This window comes from Hemibagrus wyckioides, linkage group LG09 (assembly GCF_019097595.1).
Source record: "Hemibagrus wyckioides isolate EC202008001 linkage group LG09, SWU_Hwy_1.0, whole genome shotgun sequence".
In the NCBI taxonomy this organism is placed as follows: domain Eukaryota; kingdom Metazoa; phylum Chordata; class Actinopteri; order Siluriformes; family Bagridae; genus Hemibagrus; species Hemibagrus wyckioides.
The window spans coordinates 28,375,396-28,398,156 of NC_080718.1; the positions used below are offsets into that span (position 1 = coordinate 28,375,396).

At 43.1% G+C, this 22,761-nt stretch overlaps 3 protein-coding genes and 1 long non-coding RNA gene across 6 annotated transcripts in view; 2 read left to right on the forward strand and 2 right to left on the reverse strand.

Moving 5' to 3' along the window:
- Nucleotides 1-371: 371 nt before the first annotated feature.
- On the reverse strand, nt 372-4,927 carry LOC131359065 (uncharacterized). The gene is made up of 2 exons (XR_009205732.1): nt 2,247-4,927; nt 372-993 (listed from the first exon to the last, which is right to left on the reverse strand). It is a non-coding gene; the product is annotated as an uncharacterized LOC131359065 (long non-coding RNA).
- LOC131359064 (isoleucine--tRNA ligase, mitochondrial-like) lies at nt 4,920-6,529 on the forward strand. Its single transcript, XM_058398619.1, has 3 exons — nt 4,920-5,297; nt 6,095-6,217; nt 6,372-6,529. The coding sequence occupies exons 1-3, from the start codon at nt 5,067-5,069 to the stop codon at nt 6,462-6,464; spliced, it is 447 nt and encodes a 148-aa protein (XP_058254602.1). The 5' UTR covers nt 4,920-5,066; the 3' UTR covers nt 6,465-6,529.
- A 1,014-nt stretch (nt 6,530-7,543) lies between these two features.
- LOC131359062 (isoleucine--tRNA ligase, mitochondrial-like) overlaps nt 7,544-22,761 on the forward strand; it is a 15,817-nt gene continuing 599 nt past the window's right edge. Inside the window, exons 1-24 of one of the 2 annotated variants that reach the window (XM_058398617.1) lie at nt 7,544-7,913; nt 8,711-8,833; nt 8,988-9,141; nt 9,221-9,369; nt 9,515-9,564; nt 9,745-9,854; nt 9,986-10,076; nt 10,196-10,311; nt 10,528-10,697; nt 10,809-10,899; nt 11,325-11,476; nt 11,822-11,982; nt 12,099-12,201; nt 18,889-18,982; nt 19,072-19,122; nt 19,519-19,627; nt 19,712-19,814; nt 20,047-20,172; nt 20,295-20,426; nt 20,519-20,625; nt 20,722-20,867; nt 21,076-21,266; nt 21,341-21,485; nt 21,565-22,761. The exon at nt 21,565-22,761 is cut by the window's right edge and continues 599 nt beyond it. In XM_058398617.1, the coding sequence (XP_058254600.1) occupies nt 7,683-7,913; nt 8,711-8,833; nt 8,988-9,141; nt 9,221-9,369; nt 9,515-9,564; nt 9,745-9,854; nt 9,986-10,076; nt 10,196-10,311; nt 10,528-10,697; nt 10,809-10,899; nt 11,325-11,476; nt 11,822-11,982; nt 12,099-12,201; nt 18,889-18,982; nt 19,072-19,122; nt 19,519-19,627; nt 19,712-19,814; nt 20,047-20,172; nt 20,295-20,426; nt 20,519-20,625; nt 20,722-20,867; nt 21,076-21,266; nt 21,341-21,485; nt 21,565-21,710 (3,051 nt within the window). In that variant the 5' untranslated portion in view covers nt 7,544-7,682 and the 3' untranslated portion in view covers nt 21,711-22,761. The remainder of the gene's footprint in view (nt 7,914-8,710; nt 8,834-8,987; nt 9,142-9,220; nt 9,370-9,514; nt 9,565-9,744; nt 9,855-9,985; nt 10,077-10,195; nt 10,312-10,527; nt 10,698-10,808; nt 10,900-11,324; nt 11,477-11,821; nt 11,983-12,098; nt 12,202-18,888; nt 18,983-19,071; nt 19,123-19,518; nt 19,628-19,711; nt 19,815-20,046; nt 20,173-20,294; nt 20,427-20,518; nt 20,626-20,721; nt 20,868-21,075; nt 21,267-21,340; nt 21,486-21,564) is intronic. The other variant, XM_058398618.1, reaches the window with a different exon arrangement.
- rab3gap2 (RAB3 GTPase activating protein subunit 2 (non-catalytic)) overlaps nt 22,494-22,761 on the reverse strand; it is a 19,547-nt gene continuing 19,279 nt past the window's right edge. For both annotated transcript variants that reach the window (XM_058398615.1, XM_058398616.1), the window contains exon 35: nt 22,494-22,761. This exon is cut by the window's right edge and continues 1,148 nt beyond it. The gene's annotated coding sequence lies outside the window, so the exon portion shown is untranslated.

Below are 22,761 nucleotides of genomic sequence, written 5' to 3' on the forward strand. Positions count from 1 at the left end.
TAGGCCAAAAAGATCACCACTCACAATATTGCTTTGGTGTTGATGTTGGTGGAGTGATCTATTGAGCTCTGGTGAATATTTGGTGTTCTGTTAGCTATTCAATACTGAATCCTTATGATTCAGTCTTATCTGAAGGGGCAGAGTCATCCACAAAGAGGGAGGCCACACCCATCAGGAAAGTAAAGCTTCATTACTGAGAAAACTGAAATAGATTTTTTGTGAGGGAAGCGAATTGAATAAAACACAACAAGTTGGTGCAGCTAGAATTGAGCTGATAGACAGGATATTGTGGCCGATTACACGGATCACATCTGCTCTGAAAGGAGGAACTGACTGAAAAGAGAACAACAGAATGCACAAAGACAAAACCATCAATTAGCCATCGGTTCGTTTATTTGTTTGCCTTTATGAATAAAATAATGTTAAAGATTTATACAAAAAAATTAATCAGGACATTATTACAGTACTATTATGATTTAACAGATCAAATGTAAAAATATCTATAAAGGATTCATTAAAGACCTAAAGGTATATTTTCAAGCAAAAAGAGAGAAATTTGGAGCAAGCTGGTCATTTTGTGGGTCGCCTCGATCAATGCAGCTTGATTTCCTAGGCTTCAGAGGAAAGAATAGAAGGTTTCCCGGACGAGACGTTTCCAGAGAGCTTCAATTTGAAGATTCTTCATCCCCGACTAGAGACGCTAAGTGAAAGATTTATTTAATCTGTTAGAAGCAGATCTCAGGAACAGCTTTTCCACTTGGATTGAAGAATTTAGAAAGTGTGGCTCTTTGGGTGCGTCTCTCCGTCCAGCTTTACTCCGGATCTCCTCGGCGTGAGGGTTCAGCAGTGGAGATGTTGAAGCAGAGCCGCGAGCAGGGCGGTGGGAAGGACGATGCCGAGGAGGCCGGGCAGCACCGTCAATCCTCCACCATTTAGGGTAGTGGTTTTTGTGGCCTGTGTTGTTGTCGTGTTTCCTGCAGTTTGAGCATCAACCTGTGAAAACATAAAAAAAAAGAATTTTCTGGTCTCCATTTTACAGAAAACTGTGCCATGAGATCACGAAATATCATATGAATGAACAGCAGCTTTAACACAACTCCTGGGTGTTGAACTGCATCTTTCCCAGTCACTGGGATGTGACCCACAAACATCTTGTCTATGAAATCTTTAGTGTCTCTGCTGGGAAGGGGAATGTAGTGCATGAAGATGGTTAAAGACGGTTAAAGCTTTACTCTAGAAGCATGTTAGAAAAGCACATGTGGATCCTGAAGGTCTAGTTATGTTCCTTCTAATCATTTTTTTTTTTTAAATGCAGATGTTTTCATCCCCTCCCGATAAATTATGCTAATTTCTCTGAACTGTAACCCAGACTAAAATTTATGAATTAAAACAACTGAACTCTGGATTGATTGTTTGATTGATTGATTGTTTGATTGAAACAGAAGTGAGTCTGGGTGAAAAAGAGCCAAATAAATAGGACTAGAAGGTAAAATTATAATCAATTTTTTAAAAATTATTATTTTCATTTCAATTTATTTGTATAGAGATTTTAACAATGGACATTGTCTCAAAGCAGCTTTAGAGAAGTATAGAAAAAAAAAAGATAAATAATATAAATAAGGAAAAAATTAAGAAAAAGTCCTGTGTTCACAGGAATAATAAAGTGAATTGGTTTTAAAATGGAAAAGAATAGAGGGTGTGTGTGTGTGTGTGTGTGTGTGAGAGAGAGAGAGAGAGAGAGAGAGAGAGAGAGAGAGAGAGAGAGAGATTTGAACACCCCACCCTTCATAAAAAAAACCCCGGAACATTTAAGTATCCTCCAAAAATCAATAATTAAATACTTAAATCACTTCCAGAAACGTTTTATTTATTTAATACGTTTTTCTCATGAATAAACGCGTCTTTTTGAGAGTTTATTTCTCTTTAATAAATGACAAGAAAATGTAAATGTATGAATGAATTCGGTCATCAAAAATTAGCGCGCGCGCACGTTTTTTTTTTTTTTTTAAATAAGAGAAATAAAATGAGAAATGAATGAGAAATAAATTGAGTGAAGAGAAAACGGAGTTCGGATGGATGATGAAGATGAGTCTAATATATATATATATAAAGCAAATAAAATCAAGCTCGCGCATGAATGCTGCAGAATTTCTACAAAGAGCATTAGACTACAGAAAAAAATATTAAGATAAAAAAAAATTAAGATAAACCTAGTGTGTGTGTGTGTGTGTGTGTGTGTTACACACCTGTGTTGAGAAATGCATGGCCAGCACCAGCAGCACGATACACGCCGTTAGAACTTTAATCATGGTGAAGTTTTCTTCTTGTCTCCTCTCTCTCTCTCTCTCTCTCTCTCTCTCACTCACACACACACACACACACACACACCTGAAGATCTGAAGAGAAGTGAAGTTATGGCAAGCCTGAGAGACACCATGAGGGTTTTATAGAGCATAGAGTGAACGCCTGGTGACGTCATGCAGACGCCCCCATCTCTCTCTATCTCTCTCTCTCTCTCTTCCTTCATCCACGCCTTTTTCCCTTTTCTTTTTTTCATTTTTTTAAAAATATTTATTTATTTATTTATTAGCGAAGGAACCGGATCAGGTACATTTATAGTACATTTTTCATTTCTTACTATTTTTTTTTGTACATTACTTTATATTTACTTACCAGAAATCAATAAAGACAAAAACAATGAAGTAATCGCTAATTTTTATTATGTGCAGTTTAATTTATATTAACATTAATGCTCCTACACAAATACAGCGAATAACAAATGAATTACAGGCTTCAATATAAAGGTCAGCTTGGGGGACACTCAGCATCATACTTGCTGAGTGTCCCTGACCACAGTCCCCCTAATTCCTACCTCCACTGGACCAACCACTTCCTCTTACTTGTCTGTGATGGCCAACCAGTTGCAGAGCCCTGATCAAGGCAAGGCTGCAGGTCCTGATGGCATTAATCCCAGGGTTCTTAAGTCCTGGGCTACTCAGCTGTCTGGTATCCTGAAGTACATCTACAACCAGAGTCTGATGCAGGAAAGGGTACCGGTGTTATGGAAAACATTTTGTCTAGTACCGATACCTAAGAAAGCCACACCATCTGGCCTCAGAGACTACAGATGGGTTGCTTTGCCGTCATATTTCATGAAGGTGTTGAAGAGACTAGTTTTAACCCACCTGGTCACACAGGTGAACCTTGCTCTGGACCCAGTCCTATCTGGATGGCCAAGGTGGTACTGTGAGGATCAGATCATCCACCATCTCCTGGATTGTTGACCTCCTGTCAGATAGGCCCCAGTTGGTGTAATTGGGGGCCTGCCTGTCTGCCACAGTGGTCAGTAACAGAGAAGCACCTCAGGGAACTGTCCTGTCTCCATTTTTGTTCACTCTGTACACCTCAGAATTTCAGTACATCTCTGTATCGTGCCACCTGCAGAAGTTTTCTGACTCTGCAGTGGTGGGGTGTATTAGGGATGGACAGGAGTCTGAGTACAGGGGACTTCTGAATAACTTTGTGGACTGATGTACCTTGTGATTCTTCAGAGCAGGCTATGTTTTATCATCTTCATCTGTCCAGTTTTGGTGATTCTGCTGCCCACTGGCTGATGGAAGAGGAACCTGAGGTGATCTTAGCTCATCCACCTCCAGGTTTGTTGTTCATTCTGAGATGCTTTTCTGCTTGTCACCGTTATACAGAGTGGTTATGTGAGTTACTGCAGACTTTCTATCAAAGAAGAACAACAAGGTGTTTCCATCAGCAGAACAGCCACAAATCACAAATTTTCCCCTCATTCTTATGCTTGATGTAAACATTACCGGAAGCTACTGGCTCATATCTGAGGATTTTATGCTTTGCACTTCTGCTAAATTAGATGATTGAATGAATTAGTAGTGGTATAGTGCTCAGTGATTGTATAATAAAGGTCAGAGTCGGCTGTACTTCCTCAGGAGACTCAGCTCCTTTAATGTCTGTAGAACTGTGCAGATGTTCTACCACACAGTGGTAGAGCCAGCACCATCTTCTACGATCTAGTGTGCTGGGGGTAGCAGGGTGAAGACGGACGATGCTAACAGACTCAACAAGTGTATTAGGAAAGCGGGCTCTCTCATGGGAGTGGAGCTGGAGTCTCTGGTTGAGGTGTGTGGGAGGAGCTGGATCTCTGGTTGAGGTGTGTGGGAGGAGCTGGAGTCTCTGGTTGAGGTGTGTGGGAGGAGCTGGAGTCTCTGGTTGAGGTGTGTGGGAGGAGCTGGAGTCTCTGGTTGAGGTGTGTGGGAGGAGCTGGAGTCTCTGGTTGAGGTGTGTGGGAGGAGCTGGAGTCTCTGGTTGAGGTGTGTGCGACACTGGAGTTGTACCGGAGCATGTTCAGTCGTAGACTGGGACCACTGAGCACAACCACAGAACGCCACAGGAGTTCTTTCCTACCAGTGTCCATCACACTCTCCAACTCCTCCCCTTTCTGGAGGGAGCAGCGCTGACCCAATGAACACTGAGAGTATAAAATTTCACAATAATTACAATGTACATTAATATAATATAATGTGCAGTACCACACCATGTGCACTTCCACATCATCTGCAATATGTTCTAGTTCCCAAGCACCTTTTACTTTAAATATATTTTGTATATATAGAATATTTAATGTATTTTTTTTTAGATTTTATAATTCATATATATTTTCGATTACATATTGTACTTTTGGATATATTTGTACACATTTTTCCATTTATATTTCATTAATATTTATTTTTTCTTGTTATCTGAAGCTGTCTCTGGCAAAAGAATTTCATTCGGGTTTAAAAAATATTTATCTTTATGAATAAAGTTCTAAATCTTATCTTATCTTATATACAAGAGCGCAATCAACGCATGTCCCTTCACAGGATCCGTATTTGTGCGTCTTTTAGAAGCCTTCCGGGCGGAAACAGCTCCTGAAAAGCTGAAGAGGTCGCAGTAAACACACCTGCGCGCGCGCACACACACACCGCACTCATGCACCGAATATATTTATAAAGTTATTTAGAAGTGTAAGAAAGAAGAAAGAAGAAGTTTTCCCCGTCATGCTACTTTGCCGTGTTTCCGCTTTAGCGAGGCGGGGACTGGGCGCGCGGAGAGTCGCCGCGTTCCGGCCCGCTCTCTCCTTCAGTTCCGCCGGGGACGCAGCGGCCGCTCCCGGGGCCGGAGCTCAGCCTCCGGGGGAGTACCAGGACACCGTGCTGCTGCCGCGCACACACTTCTCCATGAAGATGAGCGGACAGAAGTTGCTGGACCTTGAGCTGCGGATACAGCGGGTACATTACACTGCTGTTAGCATTACACGTTACTGAGGCTCGAGTCTGAACTGCGCATGCGCACTACCTAGTGTAGCTATACAGTGACATTGACTGATTAACCATAAATCCTCCATCCTGAAACAGACTGAACATGTTTCTGTTCAAATATTCCTGACGTGTTTAATGATTTCGGTGCTTATTGTGTTAGCTTCGTAGCTTATTTTCGTGCTTATTTGCGTATCTTTGCTCTGACGTGACGATTCCGTTGGTGACTAGAAGTGGGCGTATCCACACTAACATGTAAATGTGCACTGACTACCAACCAATGGGAGTGAAGACTCAAGAAGTCACGTGATCCACTGCTTCGCCCTTTATCTTATATCTTAGATATGATGCAGATAAACACTGCTGAATTTTATACACAGACGATGAATCTCCCTGAATGTCCAGAATGTTTCGTTTTATCCACAAAGAAACTGATTTGGAATGCTGGTTGCTCCGCCCACTGATCGCTATGGCAACCGGCAGTAGGATAGGAACGTGAGAGAGAGGGAGCGCAGGATCAAAGCGCTGCTGCATTGCTCTCTGTATGTAGAGATGAATCCCTCTGCAATGCACTGCACGTCACTGTAAGGAATAAAGTGCCGCTTCATCGCTCTCTGTATGTCCCTCTGCTCTACGGTCAGCACATCATTGTGAACAGAAACCTGTTCAAACTAAGTGTTGAGTTCTGGGATTGATCACGCTGAAGTGATAGATCAGTGTGTTAACGTGTTGTATGGAGGATGTGTTATTGATGTGGTCCTGTTGTACAGGAGTGTGGTTTTGACCAGCTGTACACGTGGCAGAGAGAGAGGAAAGCCAAGAAGGAGTTTTGCCTACATGACGGTCCGCCTTACGCCAATGGAGACGCCCACGTGGGCCACGCCCTCAACAAGGTAACTGACTCAGAACCCAGTCAGAGGGGTGCTAAACATCAGCGTCTAAAGTTTTATCGCTATTGAGATTTAAAGGATTTCTCACGTTTCAGGCCCTTGTGAAAAGTGAAGAAATAAAAACAGATGTATTTGGTTTGTTTTGTCGTTCCCACAGATCCTGAAAGATATCCACAGTCGGTTCGAGGTTCTGCGAGGCAGGAAGGTGCACTATGTCCCCGGCTGGGACTGTCATGGTCTGCTAAATTAGATGATTGAATGAATTAGTAGTGGTATAGTGCTCAGTGATTGTATAATAAAGGTCAGAGTCGGCTGTACTTCCTCAGGAGACTCAGCTCCTTTAATGTCTGTAGAACTGTGCAGATGTTCTACCACACAGTGGTAGAGCCAGCACCATCTTCTACGATCTAGTGTGCTGGGGGTAGCAGGGTGAAGACGGACGATGCTAACAGACTCAACAAGTGTATTAGGAAAGCGGGCTCTCTCATGGGAGTGGAGCTGGAGTCTCTGGTTGAGGTGTGTGGGAGGAGCTGGATCTCTGGTTGAGGTGTGTGGGAGGAGCTGGATCTCTGGTTGAGGTGTGTGGGAGGAGCTGGAGTCTCTGGTTGAGGTGTGTGGGAGGAGCTGGATCTCTGGTTGAGGTGTGTGGGAGGAGCTGGAGTCTCTGGTTGAGGTGTGTGGGAGGAGCTGGAGTCTCTGGTTGAGGTGTGTGGGAGGAGCTGGAGTCTCTGGTTGAGGTGTGTGCGACACTGGAGTTGTACCGGAGCATGTTCAGTCGTAGACTGGGACCACTGAGCACAACCACAGAACGCCACAGGAGTTCTTTCCTACCAGTGTCCATCACACTCTCCAACTCCTCCCCTTTCTGGAGGGAGCAGCGCTGACCCAATGAACACTGAGAGTATAAAATTTCACAATAATTACAATGTACATTAATATAATATAATGTGCAGTACCACACCATGTGCACTTCCACATCATCTGCAATATGTTCTAGTTCCCAAGCACCTTTTACTTTAAATATATTTTGTATATATAGAATATTTAATGTATTTTTTTTTAGATTTTATAATTCATATATATTTTCGATTACATATTGTACTTTTGGATATATTTGTACACATTTTTCCATTTATATTTCATTAATATTTATTTTTTCTTGTTATCTGAAGCTGTCTCTGGCAAAAGAATTTCATTCGGGTTTAAAAAATATTTATCTTTATGAATAAAGTTCTAAATCTTATCTTATCTTATATACAAGAGCGCAATCAACGCATGTCCCTTCACAGGATCCGTATTTGTGCGTCTTTTAGAAGCCTTCCGGGCGGAAACAGCTCCTGAAAAGCTGAAGAGGTCGCAGTAAACACACCTGCGCGCGCGCACACACACACACCGCACTCATGCACCGAATATATTTATAAAGTTATTTAGAAGTGTAAGAAAGAAGAAAGAAGAAGTTTTCCCCGTCATGCTACTTTGCCGTGTTTCCGCTTTAGCGAGGCGGGGACTGGGCGCGCGGAGAGTCGCCGCGTTCCGGCCCGCTCTCTCCTTCAGTTCCGCCGGGGACGCAGCGGCCGCTCCCGGGGCCGGAGCTCAGCCTCCGGGGGAGTACCAGGACACCGTGCTGCTGCCGCGCACACACTTCTCCATGAAGATGAGCGGACAGAAGTTGCTGGACCTTGAGCTGCGGATACAGCGGGTACATTACACTGCTGTTAGCATTACACGTTACTGAGGCTCGAGTCTGAACTGCGCATGCGCACTACCTAGTGTAGCTATACAGTGACATTGACTGATTAACCATAAATCCTCCATCCTGAAACAGACTGAACATGTTTCTGTTCAAATATTCCTGACGTGTTTAATGATTTCGGTGCTTATTGTGTTAGCTTCGTAGCTTATTTTCGTGCTTATTTGCGTATCTTTGCTCTGACGTGACGATTCCGTTGGTGACTAGAAGTGGGCGTATCCACACTAACATGTAAATGTGCACTGACTACCAACCAATGGGAGTGAAGACTCAAGAAGTCACGTGATCCACTGCTTCGCCCTTTATCTTATATCTTAGATATGATGCAGATAAACACTGCTGAATTTTATACACAGACGATGAATCTCCCTGAATGTCCAGAATGTTTCGTTTTATCCACAAAGAAACTGATTTGGAATGCTGGTTGCTCCGCCCACTGATCGCTATGGCAACCGGCAGTAGGATAGGAACGTGAGAGAGAGGGAGCGCAGGATCAAAGCGCTGCTGCATTGCTCTCTGTATGTAGAGATGAATCCCTCTGCAATGCACTGCACGTCACTGTAAGGAATAAAGTGCCGCTTCATCGCTCTCTGTATGTCCCTCTGCTCTACGGTCAGCACATCATTGTGAACAGAAACCTGTTCAAACTAAGTGTTGAGTTCTGGGATTGATCACGCTGAAGTGATAGATCAGTGTGTTAACGTGTTGTATGGAGGATGTGTTATTGATGTGGTCCTGTTGTACAGGAGTGTGGTTTTGACCAGCTGTACACGTGGCAGAGAGAGAGGAAAGCCAAGAAGGAGTTTTGCCTACATGACGGTCCGCCTTACGCCAATGGAGACGCCCACGTGGGCCACGCCCTCAACAAGGTAACTGACTCAGAACCCAGTCAGAGGGGTGCTAAACATCAGCGTCTAAAGTTTTATCGCTATTGAGATTTAAAGGATTTCTCACGTTTCAGGCCCTTGTGAAAAGTGAAGAAATAAAAACAGATGTATTTGGTTTGTTTTGTCGTTCCCACAGATCCTGAAAGATATCCACAGTCGGTTCGAGGTTCTGCGAGGCAGGAAGGTGCACTATGTCCCCGGCTGGGACTGTCATGGTCTTCCCATCGAGCTGAAAGCCCTGGGCGAGCTCCACACCACACACCTGACCCCTCTACAGATCAGACAGAAAGGTCAGAGAGACTTCCCTAGCTTCACGCCTTCCTCTCTGACATAACGTAACTCCTCTGATGTTCTCCTCCTGTCCTGCAGCTCGGGAGTTTGCAGAATCAGCGATTGCGAGTCAGCGGGCATCGTTCCAGCGCTGGGGTGTCATGGCCGACTGGGAGAACTGTTACTACACGTTCACCGGCTCATACGAGGCGGCGCAGCTCCGTGTCTTCCAGGACATGCACAGCAAGGTGAAGCCCGGTCACCTCACATCCTCTATCTGACTTCAGTTTCACCTGCTGGTGTGACATGGAGTGGGCGTGGCTTGACTATTACTGCATGAATAAACATGAATATTCATGAGTAAATGAAATTTACTTTCTGTTCTGCTTCCAGGGTTTAATTTATCAGGACTATAAACCTGTCTTCTGGTCTCCGTCTTCCAGGTGAGAGGAAATCTGATATGGATGGATTATTAGAAGTGTGTGTGTATGTATGCGGTAGCATCTTTGACTTTGTTTTCTCTCTGTATTGTATGTGTGTGTGTGTGTGTGTGGTTGTCTTTGTCTAATGTGTTTTCTATCTCTTTCTGGTGTGTGTGTGTGTGATTGTATGTGTGTGTGTAGGACGGCGTTAGCCGAAGCAGAGCTGGAGTATAACTCTGAGCATGTGAGCACAGCAGTGTACGCTACCTTCCCTCTCAACACACTCCCGCCTAAACTAGCGACAAGCTTAGGTATGTTAATCTCTCTCTCCCTCTCCCTCTCTCTCTCTCTCTCTCTCTCTCACACACACACACACACGTACATGATTAAATAGAGTAGTAGCTCCTGCACTAGATACAGTGTGTGTATCTGCGTGTTGCAGGGGATTTGGGTAAGGTGTGTGTGCTGGTGTGGACAACACAACCGTGGACGATTCCAGCCAACCAGGCAGTGTGCTTCATGCCCAAGGCACAGTGAGTACACACACACACACACACACTACCTGTCCTGTCATGATAGGTTATACAGAGAAGCATACTCATTCAAACTCTGTCCCTGTGTGTGTGTGTGTCTGTGTGTGTTCACTCTACAGGTACTCTTTAGTGAAGAGACGTGATAATGAACAGCTCCTCCTGCTGGCCACCGAGCGCATTGCAAGCCTCAGCACTACACTGAGCACTGAACTACAAAACCTGGCCACATTCACAGGTACGCACCCTACCTAGTGCACTACAAGTCTGTCCATCCATCCATCCATCCCTCCCTGTCTTTCTCTTTCTTCCTCGTTCCATCTCTTTCCCTCCTTCCACCTTTCTCTCTGTCAACCCCCTTTCTCTGTCTCCCATCTCTCCTTCCAATTCTGTCACACTTTTTCTCTCTCTCTCTCTCTCTCTCTCTCTCTCTCTCTCTCTCTCTCTACTCTAGGCTCTGATCTGGAGGGCGGAGTCTGCCAACATCCCACACTTCCCGGAAAGGAGGTTCCCCTTTTGCCAGCCAATCACGTGACCATGGCTAAAGGAACCGGATTGGTCCACACGGCTCCCGCTCACGGCATGGAGGACTACAGCGTGGCCACTCACTTTCACCTGCCCGTGGTGCGTCAATCAACCCATCAGATCAACAACCCATCAGAACTCAAATGAAGCAACTAACTAGCTAACTATCCTACTAAGTAAGTAAGGTTGTGTTTGTTTTTGTGCCTGTAGGAGTGCATGGTGGATGAGGAGGGCAGGTTTACGGAGGCGGCTGGTGCTGAGCTACAGGGGCAGAGTGTGCTGAAGGAGGGAACATCTACAGGTGAGAGGAGAGAATTTTTGGTTCACAGATTGAACAATAAATTACTTGAAATATAAAGCCTGCATGTTAAAAAGGGGGTGCCAATACTTTCACACTCCTAAACGATCCAAATGGCGCTCACATTGCTGCTGCTTGACAACGTCACGCATCGGGTTTAAGCCCACATGCCCAACCCATTCCATTGGTGAAATCTGATTGGCTCTTGTATGTTATGATGTAAAAACCCTTGTTCAACAGTAAACTAGTTTTTACTTAAATCCTGTTTTGTTAATGGACAATCATAAAAATAAAACATTTTTCAGGTGGATTTAAAATTTTAAGACTTGGCCTTCATCTCATATTTTTTATTTTTATACTGAGAACAAGCAGGAAATGATGCAGTATGGATATTAATGTGTGTGTGTGTGTCTGTGTGTATGTGTCAGTCATCTCCATGCTGCGCGCCGCTGGAGCGCTGCTGAAGGAGGAGCAGTGTGTGCACAGTTACCCATACGACTGGCGCAGTAAGACGCCGGTGGTGATCCGAGCCAGCAAGCAGTGGTTCATAAACACGGCCAACCTGAAAGACATGGCTAAGGTGAGCTAGCATGACAGCTAATGCTTCCTGGGCGGAGTAGTAGTGTTTACAGCGCAGCGCTGACTCTGATTGGTCAGACGATGTTGATGAATTTTCTCTGCTTTGTGTAAAAAGGAAGATATCAGCAAATGTGTGTTATTGCATCACAACATGTCAGAGCCAGTAAGATCCAGAATCCAAATACAGGCCACATGATTGGCTGATCAGTTCTTCTAATTTGCATATACACATAATCTCTCTGTTGTTTAATGTGTTCGTTAAGATGTTTACTATTGAATATCTAAAACGTTTTTGACTGACTTTAACGTCTCTTTATCTTTCTGTTTGGAATGGTCACGGCTACAGGAGGTGCTGCAGAAGGTGCGCGTGATGCCCGAGTCGGCCAGGGCGAGTCTCTTGGCGATGCTGGACAGACGGACGTACTGGTGTATCTCACGTCAGAGGAGCTGGGGCGTCCCGATCCCTGTCTTCTACCACAGACAGACTGGAGAGCCGCTCATCAACAAGTACGCGGCTTCATTTATCCAACCTTAAAGCAAACTAGCATGCTAACACCACGCTAACACCACATCATCTTTTATGATAATGAAAACAGCTACACGCGTACTTGTGTGATTGACAGGCACACCGTGGCTCACATAGCCAACGTGTTTGCAGAGAAAGGAAGCGACAGCTGGTGGGCGGAGCCTTTGGAAACACTACTTCCTCCCGATGTACTGAAGAAGGTAAACGATTTGTGCAAACTCAAGTGCTGTGTGTGTGTCTTAATGTTTTAATAGAAACCTGTGATATGACAGTAATGTGTGTGTGTGTGTGAATGTTTTAATAGAAACCTATATGACAGTAATGTGTGTGTGTGTGTGTGTGTGTGTGAATGTTTTAATAGAAACCTGTGATATGACAGTAATGTGTGTGTGTGTGTGTGTGTGTGTGTGAATGTTTTAATAGAAACCTATATGACAGTAATGTGTGTGTGTGTGTGTGTGTGTGAATGTTTTAATAGAAACCTATGATATGACAGTAATGTGTGTGTGTGTGTGTGTGTGTGTGTGAATGTTTTAATAGAAACCTATGATATGACAGTAATGTGTGTGTGTGTGTGTGTGTGTGAATGTTTTAATAGAAACCTATGATATGACAGTAATGTGTGTGTGTGTGTGTGTGTGTGTGTGTGAATGTTTTAATAGAAACCTATGACAGTAATGTGTGTGTGTGTGTGTGTGTGTGTGAATGTTTTAATAGAAACCTATGATATGACAGTAATGTGTGTGTGTGTGTGTGTGTGTGAATGTTTTAATAGAAACCTATGATATGACAGTAATGTGTGTGTGTGTGTGTGTGTGTGTGTGTGTGAATGTTTTAATAGAAACCTATGACAGTAATGTGTGTGTGTGTGTGTGTGTGTGAATGTTTTAATAGAAACCTATGATATGACAGTAATGTGTGTGTGTGTGTGTGTGTGTGTGAATGTTTTAATAGAAACCTATGACAGTAATGTGTGTGTGTGTGTGTGAATGTTTTAATAGAAACCTATGACAGTAATGTGTGTGTGTGTGTGTGTGTGAATGTTTTAATAGAAACCTATGACAGTAATGTGTGTGTGAATGTTTTAATAGAAACCTATGACAGTAATGTGTGTGTGTGTGTGTGTGTGTGTGTGAATGTTTTAATAGAAACCTATGACAGTATTGTGTGTGTGTGTGTGTGAATGTTTTAATAGAAACCTATGATATGACAGTAATGTGTGTGTGTGTGTGTGTGTGTGTTAATAGAAACCTGTGATATGACACAGTAATGTGTGTGTGTGTGTGTGTGTGTGTTAATAGAAACCTGTGATATGACACAGTAATGTGTGTGTGTGTGTGTGTGTTAATAGAAACCTGTGATATGACAGTAATGTGTGTGTGTGTGTGTGTTAATAGAAACCTGTGATATGACACAGTAATGTGTGTGTGTGTGTGTGTTAATAGAAACCTGTGATATGACACAGTAATGTGTGTGTGAATGTTTTAATAGAAACCTATGATATGACAGTAATGTGTGTGTGTGTGTGTGTGTGTGTGAATGTTTTAATAGAAACCTATGATATGACAGTAATGTGTGTGTGTGTGTGTGTGTGTGTGTGTTAATAGAAACCTGTGATATGACACAGTAATGTGTGTGTGTGTGTGTGTTAATAGAAACCTGTGATATGACACAGTAATGTGTGTGTGTGTGTGTGTGTGTGTGTGTGTGTGTGTTAATAGAAACCTGTGATATGACACAGTAATGTGTGTGTGTGTGTGTGTGTGTGTGTGTGTTAATAGAAACCTGTGATATGACACAGTAATGTGTGTGTGTGTGTGTGTGTGAATGTTTTAATAGAAACCTGTGATATGACACAGTAATGTGTGTGTGTGTGTGTGTGTGTGTGTGTGTGTGTTAATAGAAACCTGTGATATGACACAGTAATGTGTGTGTGTGTGTGTGTGTGTGTGAATGTTTTAATAGAAACCTGTGATATGACACAGTAATGTGTGTGTGTGTGTGTGTTAATAGAAACCTGTGATATGACAGTAATGTGTGTGTGTGTGTGTGTGTGTTAATAGAAACCTGTGATATGACAGTAATGTGTGTGTGTGTGTGTGTGTTAATAGAAACCTGTGATATGACACAGTAATGTGTGTGTGTGTGTGTTAATAGAAACCTGTGATATGACACAGTAATGTGTGTGTGTGTGTGTGTTAATAGAAACCTGTGATATGACACAGTAATGTGTGTGTGTGTGTGTTAATAGAAACCTGTGATATGACACAGTAATGTGTGTGTGTGTGTGTGTGTTAATAGAAACCTGTGATATGACACAGTAATGTGTGTGTGTGTGTGTGTGTTAATAGAAACCTGTGATATGACAGTAATGTGTGTGTGTGTGTGTGTTAATAGAAACCTGTGATATGACACAGTAATGTGTGTGTGTGTGTGTGTGTGTGTGTTAATAGAAACCTGTGATATGACACAGTAATGTGTGTGTGTGTGTGTGTGTGTTAATAGAAACCTGTGATATGACACAGTAATGTGTGTGTGTGTGTGTGTTAATAGAAACCTGTGATATGACACAGTAATGTGTGTGTGTGTGTGTGTGTGTGTTAATAGAAACCTGTGATATGACACAGTAATGTGTGTGTGTGTGTGTGTGTGTTAATAGAAGCCTGTGATATGACACAGTAATGTGTGTGTGTGTGTTAATAGAAACCTGTGATATGACACAGTAATGTGTGTGTGTGTTAATAGAAGCCTGTGATATGACACAGTAATGTGTGTGTGTGTGTTAATAGAAACCTGTGATATGACACAGTAATGTGTGTGTGTGTGTGTGTGTGTTAATAGAAACCTGTGATATGACACAGTAATGTGTGTGTGTGTGTGTGTTAATAGAAACCTGTGATATGACACAGTAATGTGTGTGTGTGTGTGTGTGTGTGTGTTAATAGAAACCTGTGATATGACACAGTAATGTGTGTGTGTGTGTGTGTGTGTTAATAGAAACCTGTGATATGACACAGTAATGTGTGTGTGTGTGTGTGTGTGTGTGTGTTAATAGAAACCTGTGATATGACACAGTAATGTGTGTGTGTGTGTTAATAGAAACCTGTGATATGACACAGTAATGTGTGTGTGTGTGTTAATAGAAACCTGTGATATGACACAGTAATGTGTGTGTGTGTGTGTGTGTGTGTGTTGATAGAAACCTGTGATATGACACAGTAATGTGTGTGTGTGTGTGTGTGTGTGTGTGTTAATAGAAGCCTGTGATATGACACAGTAATGTGTGTGTGTGTGTTAATAGAAACCTGTGATATGACACAGTAATGTGTGTGTGTGTGTGTGTGTGTTAATAGAAACCTGTGATATGACACAGTAATGTGTGTGTGTGTGTGTTAATAGAAACCTGTGATATGACACAGTAATGTGTGTGTGTGTGTGTGTGTGTGTGTGTGTGTGTTAATAGAAACCTGTGATATGACACAGTAATGTGTGTGTGTGTGTGTGTGTGTGTGTGTTAATAGAAACCTGTGATATGACACAGTAATGTGTGTGTGTGTGTGTGTGTGTGTGTGTGTTAATAGAAACCTGTGATATGACACAGTAATGTGTGTGTGTGTTAATAGAAACCTGTGATATGACACAGTAATGTGTGTGTGTGTGTGTGTGTGTGTGTGTGTTAATAGAAACCTGTGATATGACACAGTAATGTGTGTGTGTGTGTGTGTGTTAATAGAAACCTGTGATATGACACAGTAATGTGTGTGTGTGTGTGTGTGTGTGTTAATAGAAACCTGTGATATGACACAGTAATGTGTGTGTGTGTGTGTGTGTGTGTGTGTTAATAGAAACCTGTGATATGACACAGTAATGTGTGTGTGTGTGTGTTAATAGAAACCTGTGATATGACACAGTAATGTGTGTGTGTGTGTGTGTGTTAATAGAAACCTGTGATATGACACAGTAATGTGTGTGTGTGTTAATAGAAACCTGTGATATGACACAGTAATGTGTGTGTGTGTGTGTGTGTGTGTGTTAATAGAAACCTGTGATATGACACAGTAATGTGTGTGTGTGTGTGTGTGTTAATAGAAACCTGTGATATGACACAGTAATGTGTGTGTGTGTGTGTGTGTGTGTGTGTGTGTGTTAATAGAAACCTGTGATATGACACAGTAATGTGTGTGTGTGTGTGTGTGTGTGTGTGTGTTAATAGAAACCTGTGATATGACACAGTAATGTGTGTGTGTGTGTGTTAATAGAAACCTGTGATATGACACAGTAATGTGTGTGTGTGTGTGTGTGTGTGTGTGTTAATAGAAACCTGTGATATGACACAGTAATGTGTGTGTGTGTGTGTGTTAATAGAAACCTGTGATATGACACAGTAATGTGTGTGTGTGTGTGTGTTAATAGAAACCTGTGATATGACACAGTAATGTGTGTGTGTGTGTGTGTGTGTGTGTGTTAATAGAAACCTGTGATATGACACAGTAATGTGTGTGTGTGTGTGTGTGTGTGTGTGTGTTAATAGAAACCTGTGATATGACACAGTAATGTGTGTGTGTGTGTTAATAGAAACCTGTGATATGACACAGTAATGTGTGTGTGTGTGTGTGTGTGTGTGTGTGTGTGTTAATAGAAACCTGTGATATGACACAGTAATGTGTGTGTGTGTGTGTGTGTGTGTGTGTGTTAATAGAAACCTGTGATATGACACAGTAATGTGTGTGTGTGTGTGTGTTAATAGAAACCTGTGATATGACACAGTAATGTGTGTGTGTGTGTGTGTGTGTTAATAGAAACCTGTGATATGACACAGTAATGTGTGTGTGTGTGTGTGTGTTAATAGAAACCTGTGATATGACACAGTAATGTGTGTGTGTGTGTGTGTGTGTGTGTGTTAATAGAAACCTGTGATATGACACAGTAATGTGTGTGTGTGTGTGTGTGTGTGTTAATAGAAACCTGTGATATGACACAGTAATGTGTGTGTGTGTGTGTGTGTGTGTGTGTGTTAATAGAAACCTGTGATATGACACAGTAATGTGTGTGTGTGTGTGTGTGTGTTAATAGAAACCTGTGATATGACACAGTAATGTGTGTGTGTGTGTGTGTGTTAATAGAAACCTGTGATATGACACAGTAATGTGTGTGTGTGTGTGTGTTAATAGAAACCTGTGATATGACACAGTAATGTGTGTGTGTGTGTGTGTGTGTGTGTGTGTTAATAGAAACCTGTGATATGACACAGTAATGTGTGTGTGTGTGTGTGTGTGTGTGTGTGTTAATAGAAACCTGTGATATGACACAGTAATGTGTGTGTGTGTGTGTGTTAATAGAAACCTGTGATATGACACAGTAATGTGTGTGTGTGTGTGTGTGTGTGTGTGTTAATAGAAACCTGTGATATGACACAGTAATGTGTGTGTGTGTGTGTGTGTGTGTGTTAATAGAAACCTGTGATATGACACAGTAATGTGTGTGTGTGTGTGTGTGTGTGTTAATAGAAACCTGTGATATGACACAGTAATGTGTGTGTGTGTGTGAATGTTTTAATAGAAACCTATGACAGTAATGTGTGTGTGTGTGTGTGTGTGAATGTTTTAATAGAAACCTGTGATATGACACAGTAATGTGTGTGTGTGTGTGTGTGTGTGTGTTAATAGAAACCTGTGATATGACACAGTAATGTGTGTGTGTGTGTGTGTGTGTGTGTGTGTTAATAGAAACCTGTGATATGACACAGTAATGTGTGTGTGTGTGTGTGTGTGTGTGTGTGTTAATAGAAACCTGTGATATGACACAGTAATGTGTGTGTGTGTGTGTGTGTTAATAGAAACCTGTGATATGACACAGTAATGTGTGTGTGTGTGTGTGTGTGTGTGTGTGTGTGTGTGTGTGTGTGTGTGTGTGTTAATAGAAACCTGTGATATGACACAGTAATGTGTGTGTGTGTGTGTGTGTTAATAGAAACCTGTGATATGACACAGTAATGTGTGTGTGTGTGTGTGTGTTAATAGAAACCTGTGATATGACAGTAATGTGTGTGTGTGTGTGTGTGTGTGTGTGTGTGTGTGTGTGTTAATAGAAACCTGTGATATGACACAGTAATGTGTGTGTGTGTGTGTGTGTGTGTTAATAGAAACCTGTGATATGACACAGTAATGTGTGTGTGTGTGTGTGTGTGTGTGTGTGTGTGTTAATAGAAACCTGTGATATGACACAGTAATGTGTGTGTGTGTGTGTGTGTGTGTGTGTGTTAATAGAAACCTGTGATATGACAGTAATGTGTGTGTGTGTGTGTGTGTGTTAATAGAAACCTGTGATATGACACAGTAATGTGTTTGTGTGTGTGTTAATAGAAACCTGTGATATGACACAGTAATGTGTTTGTGTGTGTGTGTTAATAGAAACCTGTGATATGACACAGTAATGTGTGTGTGTGTGTGTGTGTGTGTGTGTGTGTTAATAGAAACCTGTGATATGACACAGTAATGTGTGTGTGTGTGTGTTAATAGAAACCTGTGATATGACACAGTAATGTGTGTGTGTGTGTGTGTGTGTGTGTGTGTGTGTGTTAATAGAAACCTGTGATATGACACAGTAATGTGTGTGTGTGTGTGTGTGTGTGTTAATAGAAACCTGTGATATGACACAGTAATGTGTGTGTGTGTGTGTGTGTGTGTTAATAGAAACCTGTGATATGACACAGTAATGTGTGTGTGTGTGTGTTAATAGAAACCTGTGATATGACACAGTAATGTGTGTGTGTGTGTGTTAATAGAAACCTGTGATATGACACAGTAATGTGTGTGTGTGTGTGTGTGTTAATAGAAACCTGTGATATGACACAGTAATGTGTGTGTGTGTGTGTGTGTGTGTGTTAGAGTAAAGCCGGGGACGTGACGGATTACGTGCGTGGTGAGGATGTGCTGGACATCTGGTTTGATAGTGGGACGTCCTGGGCTGCTGTGCTGCAGGGTGAGTTCATTCGTGTGTGTGTGTGTGTGTGTGAAACACACACAAAGCAGTTGTGTAGTAGTTTTATCTCTGTATATGTGTGTCCTCAGCGGGTGAGGAAGACAACAGCAGGGGCAAACGGGGCTGGTTAAGCAAACAAGGTGGAAAAAAACCCAATAATAATGAAATCTGAGTGATCTGTCAACTAACACATACTCTCTCACTCACACACTCACACACACACACACACACACACACACACGCTGTGTGTCTTTCTGGGCGTTTCCCAAACGCAGTAACAGCACTATCTAGGTGACCTCTGCATGCAGTTGATGTGTAGTGGACACTGTTAAAGGACCGGTTGTTGTTCTTGTTCTGCTTACTGCACCTTTAATCCTTTTTCACCCAAAACACGTGAACTTTTCTAACCCTCACGTGTCTTGGTCATGTTTTTGCGGCTTTGTGATGCAGGAATCACGTCTTGTCCACTCTGGTTACACTTTAAAATGGACTTGTTTGTTAAATTGTTTGAATTCTCTGCTGCTGTGATGTTTCAGAGGCAGACCCGAGGGCAGACGTCTACGTAGAGGGGAAGGATCAGATCGGAGGATGGTTCCAGTCGTCTCTGCTGACTAGTGTGGCAGTGCGCAACAAAGCACCATATAAGTGAGTGAGTGAGTGAGTGAGTAGGAGATGTTTATATATAATGTAATAGAAGTCTTATAGAGTGGTGTGTATGTGTGTGTGTAGGAAGTTGGTGGTTCATGGATTTGTGCTCAGTGAGAAAGGAGAGAAAATGTCTAAGTCCCTGGGGAACGTCGTTGACCCCAGCGTGGTCATTAACGGAGGAGCGGTGAGTCTCAACACAATCACACTTGTTTACTCATCCTCATCATCTCTCCTTCACTTCATACATCCATCTCTATTCATTTACCAGTTTTTCTCACTATCTATCTGTCCATCTCACCATCCATCCATCCATCTCACTATCCGTCCATCTATCAGTCTCACCTCACTATCCATCCATCCATCCATCCATCTCACCATCCATCCATCAGTAATCTCTCTCGCTCTCTCTCTCTCAGGATTCCACTGTTTCTCCTCCGTATGGTGCAGATGTTTTAAGGTGGTGGGTTGCAGAGTCCAACGTTTTCTCCGAGGTCCAAATCGGACCCAAAGCACTGAACGCAGCCAAAGAGAGCATCAACAAGGTTTTACACACACACACACACACTCTCTCTTAACCCATAGAAATGTTAAGTAGTGAGTCCTGAAGTGACGCCTCTGTATCTCTCGCTCTCTCTCTCTCTCTCTCTCTCTCTCTCCCCTGTAGCTGAGGAACACTCTGAGGTTCTTGCTGGGGAACCTGCAGGGTTTTGACCCTCGTACTCAGGCTGTGGACTCCAAAGACATGCACTACATCGACCAGTACTTACTGCACCTGCTCCGAGAGTACAGCATCAAGGTCTCCTACAGTTGCCATGTTAACCTAGAAACTCACTCACACAAGCCTATACAAGTGTTTAACCTGTGTGTGTGTGTGTGTGTGTGTGTAAGGTAACCGATGCCTACAGTGAGTTCGACTGCGGTCGAGTGATTCGTCTTCTGCAGGCCTTCATCACGCGAGACCTGAGCAGCTTCTACTTCAGCATCATCAAAGACAGGTGAGTGGATCTCGTGTCCCACAGCGCTGCTGAGTTCTGCTCCATGTACAGGTGTCCCACATATTAATAACAGGTGTACCTCCCTCTCTCTCTCAGGCTGTACTGTGATGGGGAGAACTCGTTGGGCAGGAGATCGTGTCAGACAGTACTTGAGGAGATTTTAGACGGCGTGACTCGCTCCATCGCTCCTATCCTGCCTCACCTGGCAGAGGAGGTGTACCAGCATGCACCAGGGCACGACGGTATACACGCATCTCACCCTGAAATCCAGAACACTGTGTGTGTGTGTTCTTACTTGACACACTGACTGTAAACAGGGTCCAAACATCTGAGGTTTTATAGAACAGAATTTGAATAGAATAAAATGTGATCAGTGATGGAGTGTGATGTGTATGAGCTGTTACTATGGAAACAATAAAAGCGACAGTACCTGTGTGGTTTGTTCTGCAGAAGGTGAGACTCTGTTCCGGAGCGGTTGGATTAAGAGCAGCCCGGTCTGGAGGAAACCCGGGCTGGAGGAAGCGGTCGAGGGGGCGTGTGCCATCAGAGACTCCTTCCTGTCCTCCATCCCAGGATGCAATGCAGCCGAGTACGACCTGACCATCGCCATCGAGCCCGGCCTCTTCTTCGAGCTCATGGAGGTAAAGCCGTGACTCAGGGTCACTTCCTGTCTTTTCCTTCTGCACTTCCTGACACGCTGGCGTCGGTTTCTCAGTCCCTGCAGGAGGAACCGACCTCGATGTCGTCCCAGCTGACGGAGCTGATGATGGCGTCGCGCACCACGCTGACCAGCGATCTGCCCCGAGACCTGCCCTCTGATGCTGTAATCAGCAAGGGCAGCTTCGTCATCAACCTGGAGGGTAAAGACGATCAGCTAACCGCTAAATCCTCATTTCATTGTTCAGTGTGTGTAATGCTGTGTCCCTGCTGGTCCTGTAGGTGGCGTTATCCATGAAGAGAGCGCGTACACCGTGGCCGCCATTCCCATCTCTCTGTCCCGCTGCCCTCGGTGCCGCCGTTACACCTCGGACACGCCCGACTGCCTGTGCTCACGGTGTCAAATGGTCATCGGGAAAGCCCAGTAAAACCGGTTCCGCCTGCACCTTTTCCCTGGCTCCGCCCACTCTGGCTGAACTATAAGAAGCTTCAGAATGCTTCCTACCCATAATTCCTGATGCTGACTGCAACGCGTGTTTGAGTAACGCAGGCTTTGTGTTCAGCAACAATATATACAACAGATACGTCATAGAAGTGACCGGTCATGTTAAGAAAATAAAAATATTCATTCAGAAGGAAAAAGGACACAACGGAGCACTGCCGCAGGCCTAATGTGTGTTTATTCATGTTCATTTGTTCAGCTGTGTGTGTGTGAAAGAGGCAGAAGGATGATGCCAGAGTCTGAAGTAGAAGATGAATGGAATATGTTTTATTTTTATTTACATTATATCTAAATAGATGGGTTTGGGGAGAGGGAGAAAAGAGGGAGTGATAATTAAGTAAAGAAATAAAAGCACTCTGTGAGCTGAGCTCTCGCACCGTTTACCTGTAAATGACAAACTGCTTTCTATTGAACGTTTGCTTTTCCCTCTGCACAAATCGAATTCATTAAAAAACAAAAAAAAGAAGTGTGTTTTTACCCCATAAAGCATAGAGAAGGTAAAGAACTTCAACGAGCATCTGTGAAGAAGACCATTAGTCACGCCCACTCAACGTTTTGCTTGTAGAGTAAAATGGCACCATAAACTAACACTGCCTGAATAGAGCTTTAGACTCTTTTTTTTTTTTTTTTGCTCATAGCAAACACAACGTGTGTGTGTGTGTGTGTGTGTGTGTGTGTGTGTGTTAGGAACCGAAGCAAGACACAAAAGTCGTGACAAGTTTAATCTTTTATATAGCACTTTTAGTGGATTTGGCTCTGTACAATAAGAAACAGCAGCACCGGTGCAGAGTAAAGTGTGTGTGTGTGTGTGTGAGCGGCTATTCTGCATAACGTACCTCTGTCTCAGGCGTAAAATACACGACTCGTAGTAGACACAAATTACATTTACAACCCAAACTCCATTCCTCTGATAGGAAGAAAGAAAGAAGAAAAGGACGGATGTTACCTTAGTGTTTAAATTGCCCCCAAAACTTTAT

What these genes read in the sequence shown, in the direction of transcription:
- LOC131359064 (XM_058398619.1), top strand. Translation starts at nt 5,067, where the DNA reads ATGCTACTTTGCCGTGTTTCCGCTTTAGCGAGGCGGGGACTGGGCGCG. An exon ending in TTGAGCTGCGGATACAGCGG is followed by an intron (nt 5,298 to 6,094) that starts GTACATTACACT and finishes CCTGTTGTACAG; the next exon opens with GAGTGTGGTTTTGACCAGCT. An exon ending in TGGGCCACGCCCTCAACAAG is followed by an intron (nt 6,218 to 6,371) that starts GTAACTGACTCA and finishes TCGTTCCCACAG; the next exon opens with ATCCTGAAAGATATCCACAG.